At 44.4% G+C, this 16,147-nt stretch overlaps 1 protein-coding gene across 4 annotated transcripts in view; it reads right to left on the bottom strand.

The window, feature by feature from the left end:
• Window positions 1–6,082: 6,082 nt before the first annotated feature.
• Window positions 6,083–16,147, bottom strand: part of BANF2 (BANF family member 2) — a 56,623-nt gene continuing 46,558 nt past the window's right edge. For all 4 annotated transcript variants that reach the window (XM_054574093.1, XM_054574095.1, XM_054574091.1 and 1 more), the window contains exons 3-4: window positions 13,182–13,310; window positions 6,083–6,429 (exon numbers count right to left, since the gene is read on the bottom strand). In XM_054574093.1, the coding sequence (XP_054430068.1) occupies window positions 6,283–6,429; window positions 13,182–13,310 (276 nt within the window). In that variant the 3' untranslated portion in view covers window positions 6,083–6,282. The remainder of the gene's footprint in view (window positions 6,430–13,181; window positions 13,311–16,147) is intronic.

Genomic DNA, 16,147 nt, shown 5'->3' with positions numbered 1-16,147 from the left:
TGCCAGCTCCTTGAGCATGCTCCCTGGCACGGCAGAATCCCTCGCCCACCTGGGCTCGCTGGTGCTTGCCCCAGACCAGGGTGCTTATTTGCGACCTTGCGTATTCATCTGGCCCACCCTGGCCGGCGGGCACCTCAGCACTGGTCTGTTTAGGGTCTTCTATTGTGTGCTTTCCCTGCTTTTGGCTCTTTGGGTGCGTTGCTTGCCGTCACCAAATGGAGACTACGGAAATGGGAGGGAGTCAGCTCCAGGACTCTCCGGTTAATCCTGTCTCCAGTCTCTCCTCCAGGGACTCTGGGCAGCTCTGTGACCCTTTCGCCAGAGATCTACTAATTCTGTGAGGCGCTCCACAATCGCGGGCTGCGCGGGTCAATTTATGCCTGCCCTTGCCGCCCTGCGCACTCCCTCACAGGCCATATTGGTGCCAATCAGTGGGAGGCCTTGCCAGCCCCCGGGAGCCCTCGCCGGCCCACGCAGGTCCACACACATATGCTCGCCAACCCTCGCCGGTCACTCGGCGCAAGTGTGTGTGGCTGCACTGGGTGTTTTGGGGTGTCTATGTGTGCTTTTCGGTTTTTGGCTCTTTGGGGGTGTGGCCTCCTCCCGTCCAATGGAGACTTCAGATAGGAGGAGTTGGAACTCCCCAGTTCCTCCTCCCATTCTTTCCCCAATGCCTCCTTTTCCAGTCTCTCCTCAGGGATCTCTGGGCAGTTCTGTGACCCCTTCGGCCAAGGATCCACCCCCTATGCGGACTGCGTTTCAATATCGGGCAAGCTGGTTCGTGTGTGCCCCACTTCTGCCTCTTTGGGGGCGCGCCTTTCCAGCCCACAATGGAGACTACAGAACGGGGAAGGAGTTGGGACTCCCTGGTTCCTCCTCCCTTTCTTTCCCCAACGCCTCCATCTCCAGTCTCTCCTCAAGGCTCTCCCAGCCAGTCTGCACTCAGCCCCCCAGCTCACAAGCGCACAAGCTGTGTGCAGAGTGCACAAAAGGCAGGTTAATTGATTCCTTATGCCTGAGCGAGATGGGAGCTGCAGAGTGGGAGGTGCGTTATCACCAGGGCTCCACCGGCCGCCGTGTCAGTTCTCTTCACAAAGTTTTCCTCACCAGTCTTTTCCCAGGCTCCAGCCCACCCTGCTGCCGCCTCTACCCAGAGATCAAGGAGGGCGGCTGCCACTGCAATTTTTGCGTTGGCCCTTTAAATGTCTCTTTGCATCCCCAGCCACCTGTCTCTGGCAGAGAGCGCCCCTAAGCTTTTCAGGGTTGCGTTTTGTCTGTATTTTCTTGGTTTTAGCTGCTGTAGTTTAGGGGTCCCTGCGTATGATTCAGACCCCGTTCTTCTCGGGGGGAATCTAACTGGCCGTTTCTATGTCCCTCTGGTGCCAGTGCCCATGGGCACCCAGCCCACCCTCTAGAGCCTCCACCGCACTTCTCACCCGTTGGGATGTGTGAGAGTCGAATCCACTGTCTGTCCGCAGCTCCAAGGCTCCTCTCCCACTATCGTTCCATTGTTTTCCAGGTGATTACTCCATTATTTAGTTGCAATTCCAGTTTGGTCTTGGGAGGAGGAGGTCAGCGTGACTCCCTTTCACTCCTCCGCCATCTTTTTCTCCTCCTCTTTCTTAATGCATTGCAGCCATCCCTCTATGACCATTTGAATGGGGTCTCCCTTATTCCTTCTAATGCCTGTCTGTCCCTGGTAGGTGTAAACTTTGCACCCCTGAGAGCACTTCTAACTCACCAAATATACCCTCCACCACTACCCAGGTGGCTCTGCAGGCAGTGGGTACAGAATTAACATCAGGCAGCCTTGAGTGAAATGACTTACTGAATCATTGTGGCCATGTTACTTAACCTCTTTGGTCCTCAGATTTCCCACCTGTAAGACAGAAAATACCCCTGACCTCATGCTTACAAGGATTTGGGGAACACTACAGTGCCTGGTGTAATGTGCACTAAATCAACAGCTCATATTTCTGTTTGTAAAGATTTAGAGCTCAAATATCTAAACATTGTATATATATTTACATATATTTCCAGAAAAACTTGCTAAGAGGTTTATCTGCATGCGTCAGCTTTGTTTCAGAAGTTTAAAGGAATAAATCACCCAAGCTGCCCACAACTGGTCATACAATTGATAGCTATTGTCTCACTGTCTGAGATTGTTATAGTTTTGTCCTTTCTTCCACTCTGAGTTATGTTTTAAAAAAATATACTTTGTTTAAAGCTTAGCTTCCACTGTTCTCCCCACTCATTCTCCCAGCATAGTTGTTTGATTTTCATATATGAGTGACGGTCCCTCTCATTACCAATACAAAAATATCACTCAGGATGCTTTCTAAAAAGTAAGTATGGAGGTTCACATTTCACACCTGGAGGTACTCTACACTGAGGCCTCAGATGGGAATTCTCTATCAGTTAGCTATAGCTGCATGACAAACTGCCCCCAAAATATATTAGCTTAGAAGAGTAAGATTTATTTATATGTCTGTGTGTTAGTTGGGTGGTTTTTCAGGTCTGGGCCAGCTATGGCTGATCTCAGCTGGACTCACAGATCTGAGGTCAGCTCTTGGGTTGGTTGGTCCAGGAAGGCCTTGCTAACATGTATGGAGGTTGGTTGGCACTTGGCTGATGGCTGAGGCAATGGGACAACTAGGTCATGTGCCTTTCATCCTCCTGTAAGTTAGCTCAGGTTTGTTCATATGGTGGTCACAGGTACAAGAGAGCAAGCAGAAGCCTAGGCTCACAGATGTCATGACATTACATCTGACATATTATTTAGACCAAAGCAAGTCACAAGACTAGTCCAGATTCAACAGGAAGGGAGATCAACTCTACCTCTTGGCAGGAGGAGCTGTAAAGCCAAAAGAAGGGTGTGAATAGGAGGAGGGGTAAAGGGTTGTGGGTAATTTTAGAATCAGTTACTACAGGGTCTTTTCTCAGGTTCAGGGAATAGAGGTGACCTATTTTGGATTATCAGGATAAATGGGGTTCCAGTTCCTACTGATTGCAGCAGAGTACCAACTTTCCTCAGGACAGAGACCCTGCAGTGGCTGGCTTCTCAAACAGAGTCAGCTACCAGCTTACACTCAGCTTCTGTCTGGGGAAATGGGAGGAAGCCTCTTATCCTACAGACTCCAGACCTACCCTTTACCTATTCCCACAGGATCCCACAACCCACTCTGTCTGGGCCAATTGTTTGTCTTTCCCTTCCTTCATAGCTCCTTCTCTCTCCCCTCCCTTTTTCCTTCTTCCCCTCCCTATTCTCCATCCTGGGCTCATTCAACCCTAACCTCCCCCTTTAACATCAAGTTGAAATGCCACCTCTTCCTAGGAGCCTTCCCTGACCACTCTCACCCATAACCACTTCTTTCTTTACCAATACACAATCAGTGCTGCACATTTTAATACCTAAGTTTTTTGGGCTACCCATGCATGAAGCTCTTAGCAGGTGCCATGAATTTTAATCTTCCTAATGCTTGAGTAGGTACTATTATTATCATCACCATTTTACAAATGGGCAGCTGGGCTGAGCCAGTGACTTTCCAAAGCTCTTGGAACTGGTGGTAAGGGGTGGATTCTGTTTTCAAAGCCAAGCCTGTCCTACTCCAAAACCCACCCTGTGGCAAAAGCTGTAGGTGCCTTCTCCACCCATGTGCCTTCATGCTTGCAACTTCAGTGCATGCAGCTGGCCTGCCTTCCAGCTGCCAGTGCCTGCGTTTCTTTGCCTGACCGCTTTCTCAGTGAGGTTTATTTACCCACGTGGCAGGCTCAAGAGCTGAAGGATTAACTTCCTGTGGGAGCAGTGCTCAACAAACAACTGATAAGAGTGGCTTTTAGATACCCCAGGGTGGGGTAACTAAATCCCTGTCTACATTGGCTCTTGGAGTTCACTTGGCAGAACTGGGGTCCAGTTGCCCACAGTGATAAACACACACCTTTAGTGATGACACACCTTTATTGGCTCCTTTGCCCTCCTTGCCACACTCCTCCCTCACCTACCGGCATTTCCTGGCAGCACCCCTGAGACTATTTCTCAGGGTCTGTTTCTGGGTGGGTGGCTCAAACGAAGATACACCTCCTAACACCTTGGCTATTTTGCCCTTCCTTTTCCCAATTGTCTTTTATTAAGTTGTAAGCTCCTTGAAGCTAGAGAAACTCATACTTCTCTTGCTTTTTCCATAGCACTTAACCATACTCAGAACCTTAGATACTCTATAAATACTAATCACAACCACTTATTGATTCATGGATATTTCCAGATTACAGCTATCAATCCAGGAGTCAATATCTATCCTCTCTTCCTTGCAGACAGCTCAGCTCCTGTTTAAGATGCTGGTAAAATCTATGACAACTTATAAATATTCCCAAGCACCCGTTCTTTTCTGAATCATTCAAGCAACTGCCCTGCTGAGTATATGGGCCTTTGACTGCGCTGGGGACACATGCAAGCTTGTTCCTCCTGAGGGTCTTTGAAAATGCTTTTGGGGCTCCATGGACTAATGTGACCCTAACAAGATCCCAATAAAAATCTGAAGTAATCTAATTTTTATTAGTTGTTATCTTCTACTCACTCATTAGAGAGCATGTAGTCCCTACCAGTTGTACTGTGTCCAGTACTTGTATGTAGGACAGAATTGGACTAGACTGGATAAGCTGATAGCTGGGCTCCCTTCCAGCTCACAGCTGTGAATTCTCTCCTGAGTGCTACATGATGTCCAAGCTCTCAGGAGGCCAGACTCGAGGAGATTTTGAGAACAGGGACAGTGGTTCTGCTATGTACCACATACCTAACGGACACTGTTTCAGTTAATTTATCCTGTGAGGCAGGGTAATTACCTTCATTCCTCTACTTTAGAGATGAGGAAACTGAGGCTCAGTGAGGTTAAGTAGCTCACCCAAGATAAGATGGCACTGGCCATAGCTCTTCTCTCAGTATTGACAGAGGCACAGGAGCACAGGTGGAAATGTGCGATGAGACTCAGAACTGACATGCTATCATTCTGGTCTCATAACACTGGTTAAGTCTACATCCAGTGGTTGGGAGTTCTTCTGCCTCTAGTGGGAGGAACTAAAAAATTCTATGACAAATGTGGGGCATACAGGGAGAAGGGGAGAATTGGAGCCAATAACTTTATCTATGAGGAAGAAAAAAATCAACACAAGGGAATGAATGGCTGATGGGAAACATGTGAGGAAGACTTTGGGGAGCAGGGTATGTGGAAATAGAATGAGGGAAAAAGCTACTTCCCTCTCTCCTTACCCTACAGCCACCAAGATCCTGTCTTAGAAAATGAATGACTTCTAATACCAAGACTGTATCAGTGGAGAATTAATCAACTGAATTAATCTGTGCAGGAGAAAGCAGGGGAAAGGTTCTGGATGGTCAGAATCTGAACTTCAGGAGATGGAGCTATTCAAATCTTTGGGCCAACCAGTAGACTTACCTGGAAATCTTTTCTTTGCCATTTTTTTGGGAGAGCTGAAGAAGGAAAGCTAGAAAGAGTTGAAAAGATTCCAATAGAAATATCCCAGTTATATTATAAACTTAGTATATAAGACAACTGTGAGACATTTAGGGAAAAAATAATGAATTCAATTGAATGTTGCTGTCATATATTTCCACTTTTTCCTGAGTTCAGAAGAATCCTTGCTCCTTTGAAGTTAGGTATGACCATGTGACTTTCTCATGGTCAACAAAATGAGAATATAAGTGGAGGGTATCATTTTCGACAGAAGCTCAGAAAGACAGTGTATAATTTACCACGGCTCATTCCCACTGTGCTGTACTCATGCAAGTGTGTATTTACAGGGAATCTCCATAAACTTAAGTCTCAAAGTGAATACAAGAGACAGTGCTCACCTGATGACGTGTACTGAAGATGAAGCATGAGAGAGGTCAACCTGTCAGCTAATTCCTGACCCTCAGAAACTAAGTGAGATATAATTGTTTAAACTGCGATGTTTAGGGTTTATTTGTTATGCAGCAATAGATAACTAATACACCGACAAAATTTAATTTCCATTTTAAGCAAAATTGTCCATTCTTTTCTATAAATATATACTGAGATATTTGGCATGATATTCATTTAAGGGGAATGAAAGTCACTTCCGGGTGGTGAACTTTGGGTCATTATTCTTGTGTTTGTCCTTTTTTATATTCTTCAATTACTTTTTATAACAATCATGTATCATTCAACTTGAAAAACAAAATAATGACTCTGAGCCTGGGTCTAGGTACAGAACGTGTCATTTCCCGGGCAGCAGAGCAAGGAGGTGTCTTTATAGGAAGCAGGAGCACCACTCCTTCAGGCAGTTAGAACTCTCCTGAGCCTCACACTCTGTGGCACCACAACAACAAATGAGCCACCTCTGAAACTCAGCTTCATTCTTGTGCATCAGAAGGAACTGTCCCAACAGCGTGTAGGCCTGTGGGGAGGGGATGGGGCAGGGAGGAAAATGGGAAAGGTTATAATAAACTTGCTTAGATACACTGTTCTTTCCCCAACACAAGGACCCATGTGAAAATCGAAGAAAGGGCAGATTAGATTCGAGGGAGACTGGCAGTCCTGAAAATCCTGAGTGGGTGATGGGTATTTGGGGACAGGCCCTTGGTGGAATGTTAGGCCAAGTTAAATGTCCATCCCTTGGGGCAGGGTTGGAGGCTGTGCAGTGCAGTGTTGAGCCTGGCCCTCTCAACATTAATGAGCAGCACTTGAATCATCTGGAATCTTGTTAAAAGGCAGGCTCTGACTCAGTAAGTCCCGGGTGGGACCTGAGAGCCTGCATTTCTAACACACTCCTGGCTGACAGTTGTCCAAGGACAACATTTTGAGTAGCAAGAGCCTAGCATACCTCTGATGCTCCCTCCAGGTCTCTGATCTTGTATTTCTCTCTTTTACACACACACACGCGGCATTAGACATCTCCATTCCATTAGTTTCTCAAGTATTCTAGCAAACAGTTTCTAGCCCATGGCACTGTTGACATTTTGGATAATCATGTGTTGGGGTAGAGGGCGGTCACCCTGTGCATTACAGAAAGTTTGGCAGCATCCCTGGCCTCTACCCACTAGATGCCAGTAGCACACCCCCAAGTCCTCCAAATTGTGACACTCATAACCATCTCCAGACATTGTCATGGGACTAGAAGATAAAGGGCATCTTAGCACTGTTTTGTTTCTGTGTGAGAACCCACAGAACCTGGGCCTCAGTTTTTGCATCTTTTGAAGACATATAGTATGCTTTGCTCCATTCCACAAATTGAATTGAGTTCAATGTGAGAGCATTAGAATAGTGTAAATTCCTTTATTATCCTGGATACATAGCCCTGTGGATAGAGCAGAAGGCATAAAACACACCTATCTTTCCCTTCTGAAGAGCCTCTGAGGATGAAAAACACATATAAAATAAAGATTCCAGGATTCCTAGTTTATGGCATTCTTAGTTTTCTAACTACTTGCTCCACAACATTTCATTTCTTTTTACAATTTAATCACACTCTAATGAGGAGCAAGGACCACAGGGAGAGAGGGACATCTAAGATCATATGACCACAGATTGAGCCAGCCACAAAACAGTGAAGCCTGGACACTTGAGGTCATGTTAAATGCCCACCTCTCAGATTGGTTTTGGGGGCTCTCCAGCCTGGAAAGGATGAGAACCAGTGTCCATACAAGCTCTGGGCCATCTCCAGGAAAACCTACTGGTATCTGTTTAACATTCAGTTCTATGAAACAAAGAAAATTTCATCTTGACCAAAGGGGACATATTGTTTTAAAGAAAAATTTAAAAAAAGCTGAATCCCAGTCATAAAATATACCTGAGATTTGGAGTTTGGGGTTTCTTATTTTGAGTCATTGTCCAGTTGGTGAAAAGAGAAAAAAGTCAGGATTCCATAGACATTTAAAACTGCTGTTTTAATCTTCCTAAAAAGCAGCATAGTTGCTTAGAATGACCTTATTTTATTTTATAAGTATTCTTGAATTATCAAATTAGGTAGCCAGCCCTCATCTGCGCTAGTTAGAATCTACCCCAATGATGGATTTTTATTTACTGAGATTTTTTAATTGAAGGTTTTAAAAATTAAAATTTATTGAATGTTAATTGAACTAATGGCTACAGTAGGTGTGGGAAGTGCCAATGTGAATATAACAGGATCATGAAACAGAGCTTTGTCCAAGGAGAGGGGACGTTGATGATGATGATGATGATGATGATGATGATGATGATAGTAAGTGGCACTTCTGGATACCTTTGGTGGGCTCCAGGCCCCTGGCACATTTTAATCCTGACCCTCATGTGTGCCCCATCCCATTCTCCAGATAGTCATTAAGAATGAGAAGGTTATGACTTCTGTCTTCATCAGCCCCATTTTTGTACATCCCAACCATGCACAGTCTGGCCAGGCATCTATAGAGTCTTCCTGCCATTTTGGAGGCCTTGCTGCTGGCATCTGCTGGTCTGGTATCAAAGCCTGCATGTCCCCACTGGGCTCAGCAGCCAGGAAGCCAGGGAATGCATGGTACGCAGAGCCAGAGGCAAACTTTCCAGGAATGCTGGAGGAAGAAGGGCCTCATCTTGCAGCCTCCAGAGCCAAGTTGCAACCTGACGCTCCCTACTTCATTTTCTCCCTAGTCTCACACCACTCCCTTCCATTGGTGGGGAGGGAAAGTTAGCTTGTTTCACTCTGCTCCCAAGGGAAGTTAGCTCTGCCCGAAGCCCACTTGGTTTCTCTGTTGGCCCCAGAAAGCCAGACCCTAACCCTGGAGAAGAGAAACTACCCCTCTCTGTCCTTGAACCAAAGTTCAGAAAAATCTGGTTGTGGGAACGGTGATGTAGAGAAACAGAAACCCTGAGCAGATGTTCCCATGCTCCCTGACCTCGGACAGTAGCAATCTTGAAGCCAGGAATGTTCATTATTTCCTGTGGCAGCGGTGCCCACATGGCTTGATTGTGGCACACTTCCCCTCAAGTACAAGACCAAACAGTGAGCAGGTCTGAACAACTCTCCAGTTTGCTGTACCAATTACTTGCTAAACAGTAGCAATATTTTCATCTGCACGAGGGTTGGGGTTCCTTTGTGTGTGACCCAGGCAGTCACACCGGGCCCTTCACTCAGAAGGCCCCATTTGGTTTAATGCTCTGTTGCTGCCATCTTGAAATTCTTAATACATTTAAACAAGAGGCCTCACATCTTCATTTTGCACTGGGCCAGGCCCAAAAATTAGGTAGCCAGCCCTCATCTGCGCTAGTTAGAATTTTCAGTCTTCACTATGATGTCTGACTTTTCAAACAGCAATACAGGGGCTCAGCCCTCTCATTCTCAAGCTTCTATGGTCCCTCTCCCAAAGCTTCCAGCTCCTCAGCACCTGCTGTGAGTGCACTTTACTTCACCATAAGACTTCACTGTGTCATGAACAACTTTCTCTCTTTTTCTCTAACTTGCAATTTTCAACTTTTTTTCATCTCATGGTGCACCTAAACTATTACTAAAATTCTGTGGCACACCAAAAAAATATATTTTTTGCTAATCTGACAAAAAAAATAGGTATAATTTTGATTTATTCACACCAGACTGCTATTGTTGTATTGGCTGTTGTCATTTCTTTATTTGGTAATCTAAGGGAAAAGAGGTCAGTGCCCCTGACTAAATAGTCAGGTATTGCATGTTTTAAAAATTCTTGAGGCATACCGGTTGAAAATTGTTGTTCTACATTGGCTCTTAAGCCTTCACAGCCTCTATAGCCAATTGACAAACTGGCAAATCCAATTTAAAACTCCTTGTCTTTAGTGTGAATGCTCAATCCAGCGGAGGACTGGCCCCTTCGTCTTTCTCTTCCCTGTCTCCTTGGGGCAAATTTATGCTAAAAAAATTACTTATCTGAAATTTAACTGGACATCCTTATTTTATCTGGCAATCCTATACAGGGTAACCCAAAATTCAGGTGATTGCCTGTCCCAGAGCTTGTCTCCCAGATTCAAATTTTGTCTCTCTTACTTTGAGTGATCTTGAGTGAATCATGTGGCTGCTCTGTGCCTCAGTTTCCCCATCTATAAAATGGAAATGGATATCCCTTATTGGATTTTTTTGATGGTAAATGAAAGAAACATATGTGATGCACTTAGAACAGTGCCTGACATGTAACAAACACCCTATGCTAGGTTTGTTATTAGAAGAGATTTGGAGAGCCGGTGGTACCCATAACATTTATTCAGCTCTGACCTTCCAAGCATCTTTCAGGAAGAAAATTTAGGTTCAAGAATATGACTTTTATAGTGTCTTCAAAGAGCCATATCAGAGTCTCTGGGATGTTGGAATAACTCCAGATTATCCCTAGAGAAATGCATTTTTCCTCACGGGGGTACTGCCCACTCTGAATTTACCAACTGCCTTAGAAAGTCATTCTCTCCTGGGAGGGATTTTCATAGGGAAAGGGAGAGTACGAAGAACATAGAATCAACTTCTGCCTTTGAGGAGGTGTGGAAGTACACCAACGGCAAACTGTGCTTCTAACCTATTGAGTGTGTTTCTGAGTCCACATATGGAAAAATAGTCAATGGTATGGATGTCACGGCAAGGGGTACCACTGAATACTCAAAGTCTTCAGAAACAGATGCCTATTAGGCTGGGGTGGGTGAGTAGACTTACTTCCCAGAGGAGGCAGGCTGTGAGGGGGGGCCTTGAAGTAATTAGGAATCCATTTCGAAAGGGACCTCCAGTCTGCAGGAGGGAGGCCACATATATGTTTGTGGATCATGGATGGTCTGGTTAGAGTATGGGGATGGGTGCATTGAGGGACCGAAGAATATGAGACAGAGTTAGAGCTAGGCTGTGGAAAGCCTTAAGTGTTTTGTGCATAATGTATTTTCCTTTCTCAGTAATTCCTTTCTCCCTTGCAGCCCTTCCACCATTAAATCTGAACTAATGCTGTCCAGTAGAAACCTAATGTGAACTAGCCACATATATAATTTTTGATTTTGTAGTAGCTACACAAAAGGGGAAATTAAACAGGTGACATTAATAATGTACTAATGTTTTATTTTCTCTCATGTTTCTAAAATATCATTTCAAGATGTAATCGATAATATTATAACCAAAATTATTGATGAGATAATTTGAATTTTTTGTTCTAAGTCTTTAAAATTGCTGTGTGAATTTCATATTTTGAGCACATCTCAATTCAGACAGATGCTCACTAATATGAGTGGCCAGTGGCCACCATGGTCCTCAGGCCAAAGCTGACTGCTCCAGGGAAGGGAAGGCATGAAATCACCCAGAGAGAATGGAGCAAAGTGTTTGACTCTTGGGCTCCTGAAGAGACTGGGGTGAATCCATAGGAGGTGGTCTGAGCTCCAGGGTCCTGGTGTCTTGGGAGAGTGCTGATAGCCAGGGAAGTCGTACTGAGGGCAGCCTCTTGGTCTGCATTTCAGAAGGTCCTCCAGGTGCAGAAAGAGCCAGTGCCCATGAGACAAGGCCAAGAAAGCTGTCATGACTAAAACCCTGACTCTCGGCAGCAAGTTTATGGATGCTTGAAAATTTCTCAGTCGTCTAGTCCTTTGTTTTAAATGTGCCTATCACCCCACCTACAACCTTCATTAAAAACACAGTTAAGCTGGAAAAAGCAAAACTACAGGGACAGAAAACACATCAGTGGTGATCAGGGAATGAGGGAGGAAAATACGAAGATCATGGGGGGACATTGTCGTGTGACTTTTATTTTATGTCTTGATCGTGGTAGTGGCTACATGAGTGCATGCACCTGTCAAAACTTGAAGAACTGTGTACAAAAAAGTTGAAATTTACTGTATGTAAATAAATTAGTTTTAAAATGATGAATATGGCCGACCAACAACAAAATCTCACAATTATGGAAACACTAAATCAATGGCAGTAGAAGCTAGAATACTGGTTACCTCTGGGAGTGGGGGATGGCATTGATCTGGAAGAGACACAAGAGAGCCATCTGGAATTCTGGAGGTATCTGACCATTGGATTCAGGCAGTGGGTCCATGGATGTATAAATAGCTGTCAAAATTCTTGGAGCAAACCCTCATATCAATGTAAGTATGCTATACCAAAATGAAAAGTAAAAGGGAATATTGTTTTTTAAGAACTTTAATTTAAAATGTCTCTCTTGGTCAGATTTGCCTACTTTATTACATGCTTGGGAGTGGTCCTATCTCCTTTATCTGAGAGGAAAGAATCAAATGTACCTCAATCATGCAGCTCCAACTTCCTAACAATACCACCTATTAGATAATAAATTGGCTACTAGATTGGGGTGATATTCATAATATTTAACATCTGGTGCCAAGCAGTGTGTCAATCAGAAAATCATAGGTACAGTAGTTCAGATGCCTCCTGGAAGCAGCTTCGTACTGCGCCAGTGCAAACCACACTGATTATTAGCCATGCACGCAGCAGTTCCTAGTCTTGTTGGGTGTTTCTGCACTACCTTCCTGCCTGGTAGTACAGACTGATGTTGACAACTGAAGGGAGTAAGCAACAACAGTTCTGTGGTTGGTGCCCTTCTTGACAGAGTGTGCAAGGCTCTGTGTAAATTCTCATTCATCTCTGTATAGGCTCACTTTCTTTGGGTGCTCATCTCTCATTCTCTCCTAAAGTTCTAAGCAGCCTTATAACAGCATCATAGAAACAATTACATAGAAAAGAATGTTCAGATTCCATTAGATATCCTTGAGGCCACTCTTGGGCTGTGAGTGACATTTTTGAACAACTCACATCCTGTTACTCTGGCGTAGACCCCCAGCTTTTACTCTACCTGCCATTGCCAGGTTGGTGTCCTGAGGCAAGTGAGACATCATAGATCTTTTCCTGGGGGTGGAGAGTGCACCCAAATCAGCCATCCTAGCAGTTCAGGCCCAGAATCTGGTGATGGCTCACGTCCGTTGACCCCTGGGTGTTTGAACACCAAGTGAGTCATGCTTGACTCAGCTTCTCTGAGCCAAAGAGATTCAATTTTCCCATCACCCACTGGCCCTTGAGGCTGTCCAGGCATGTGGGGTCATAAGCAAAGAAGCATGTGGCACCCTGCCAAGTGGCAGGTTTGTTCTCTCATTGCCACTTACAGGGACATGTGGCAGTGGCTGCCATCTCGCAGGAGTAGGGGAAAAAGAGATAGAGAAGAGAAGTTGGAGAAATAAGATAAATGGAATTACCTTGTTGAAACCTTTGGTGACCAAATTGATTGCAAGTTCATGGCTGATCCCGTCTACCCAGACAACATCTTTTTCTCCAATGGGTTCAGAGAGAAAAGCTCTCAACCTGGGAGACATGTGATCCATTTTCTGCAATAGCAACAGAGGAAAAGGGTTAAGAAGCATCTGGCCGCTTACAGTGTGAGTGGACATTGGGGAACTCCCTCAGCCTACCAAGGGGCTAGGTAGGTCAGATGGCAGGTTTCCTCTCATCTTCCAAATTTATTCAGGTGCCATGCCCAGCCCTGAAGGCCTTTATGCATCCATTACCACATCCATTTCTTAGTCTGAATGGACTAAGAGGTGTCTAGTGATGGCCACAGATGAGTCCAATAAAACCCCACAAAAAGGGTGTATTTAATACTAAGAATTGAAATAATCCTTTCCAACTCTTTCCATCTTAAATGCTTAAAGAAACATTGCTTCTCTTAGCTAATTAACCTACTTTCTCTATCACCCAATACCTTTTCATATTTTTATTTTTAGCATCTATCACACTCTACAATAATTGATTGTTTGGTTACAAGTAACATAAAACTCTTTAACTGGATCAAATATTAAAGAAGACAGTATGACAAAAGCCCAAGGGAAAAGGTAGATATGGTACAATCAGGTCACGGCTTAATTTCTCTCATTCTTTTGATTTTTCTTCTTGTGTTTGCTTCAGTCTTGGTTGTTTCCTTTCCTGGTGGTGAAATGGCTGCTCCAACACTTATATTCCTCAGCAATGGTACCCCAAAAAAAGAAGGAAAGAGAGAAAACGAGTCTCTGAGGAGTTCCAAGCAGAGCCTCATTCAGTCTAAAAGGTCTTCATGGAGTCACTGTGCAAGCTTAATGTTAGCTGTATGCCCCAGTCCTAGACCTGGGAGTGCAGATGGCTTTCTCTAAGACACCTGTGAGCTGTGAATTCAAGCATAGTTACCTGAACAAAATTAGGATTATTATTCAGAATTGGGGAGATGTAACCATAACATCCCACTAAGATGCACCTTTTTGTTGAACCAACATTCATACTTTCCTTCCTTGCATAATCTTCAGAAGTACCCACACTTGGTGGTTAAAAGAGACTCATCCCCTTTCTCAAAGGGTGAAGTCCTATGATTCAGCCAGTTACTGGATTCAATTCAAGTTCACATTTTATGCAAGATGCATCATACTCTTCATCATGGCAGAAAGTAGCTACTCATGGAATGGTAACCTATAAATTAAATTCTGAAGTTCACCACCATCAGCATAGCCAGCAATGCCAAGAAAAACCCAAAATATCTGCAGTAAGCTTTCCCAGAATGGGAATTCTTCATTTGTAGAAAGGAGGAATGGGAAACATGTCCAGTTGCTGTTGGTCAATAGTACATACAATATTGAGGAAATAATGAGGATTCCTTGTCCTGGTGGTAAAGCAAGTTCCTCAGTCAAACAAGATGGCAGCTCCCAGTTCTGGGTTTCAGTCTGTCTCCTCTGTCTACTGCCTTGCTAAAATCTGAGTTGGCATGGGGTTGATGCCTTCCAAGGAGAGTCACTATTTTAACACCTCATTTCTTCCAGGTACAAGTTCAGAGATTGTCCTGAGCCATGGGCAATCTCGGGCCATAGTTGGCCACTTTCTTTGACAATTCAGCCTCCTTAAGAATTTAGTAGGTTTCTTCTATGAAAGTTCATGGGCTGGTAGTTCAAGCTTAGAGACTGACCTCAGTATCGTTGATCTAGCAACTGGTCTCTGTGCTTTACCCATTGCCCTGCTCCTCAGATTAGTGGCATCTGAAGTGGGGAGGTACCCCAAATTTGTTTCTTGCCCCCCATCTGTATCCCAGCTGTATCTTCACAATAAGTCAATTGTCCCCTTTATCAAGTTTAACATCTTTAGGACAAGATGCTTGGAAGAGACACGGGAACTGGGGCATGTTTTTCTGGTGCTCCAGTCATTTTCTTTTGCTAAGTCACCCACCTTGTCACCTATATTCTAAATCTAGCCAGTAAAATCAGTTTTCCAACTAAGAAGGACTTGCTCATCAATGTCCAGTCACTTTAGATTGCAGGCCACAGGCAGAAAGGCCCTCTCTTAGTAAAGCTGTATTTTCATCCTTCTCTACTCTCAAATGGGCCACCTTTTTGTGAGAAAACTCCCCCTAAATGTGTTTTCTAAATTCTAGAACCTTGATGAAGAGTACCAGAAGTAGTCAACATCCTGAATATTTCCCATCAGCTCTCCAAAGGTTATGTCTCCATATTCAGAAGGCCTGTTATCCCAGGATACAACAGTCCCACCATGCCAGTCATTTTTCTAAACCAGCATCTTCGTCTTCCTAGTTTGAGTAAAGACACCTTTCTGCTCTCTGCATGAACATCTTTTCTCAGCTAACCCACATTTAAGGTTTGCTCATTGTTACATCTTCTTAGTTAATGATACAAGAAACTGAAAATCCAGTTCAAACTAGCTTACAGAGTAGGAGGCTTTATTAGTATAAGCTACTCAAAAGTCCAGAGGTGAATCACATGAGGTTTCATCAAAACTTCAGCTTGATTTCCCTGTAACACTGTTGACTCAAACTTTCTTTACATATTGGCTCAATCCTCAGCTTGATGCTTCATGGAAATAATAGTGCTGCGGTAGGGCCTGTCACAGTTTTTGCAAGCTACACCACCCTCAAAGGAAAACACGTTTTTCCTAGAAGCCACCGGCAAGTGCTTTCTTCAGTCCAAATCTCCATATACCAGGCTCTAAAACATTATCTATGGCCTAATACAAGTGTCCTACATCTGGTTCAGGAAGTGAGCATGTCACCTGCAGAGCACATAGGCTGTAGGGTGGGAATGGAGCACAAGATTGGGGGAGTTGCCACGTTACTGGGGGTACTTACCTTACACCACAATAGAGGACAGGGTTAGGAGAGCAACCCAGTGTCTACCACATATTCCCCAGTAGATCG

Source organism: Pteronotus mesoamericanus, unplaced genomic scaffold, assembly GCF_021234165.1.
Source record: "Pteronotus mesoamericanus isolate MK-2021 breed Mesoamerican mustached bat unplaced genomic scaffold, CSHL_Meso_final contig_25, whole genome shotgun sequence".
NCBI classification, from domain to species: domain Eukaryota; kingdom Metazoa; phylum Chordata; class Mammalia; order Chiroptera; family Mormoopidae; genus Pteronotus; species Pteronotus mesoamericanus.
This window is presented reverse-complemented; position numbering and strand designations above follow the sequence as displayed.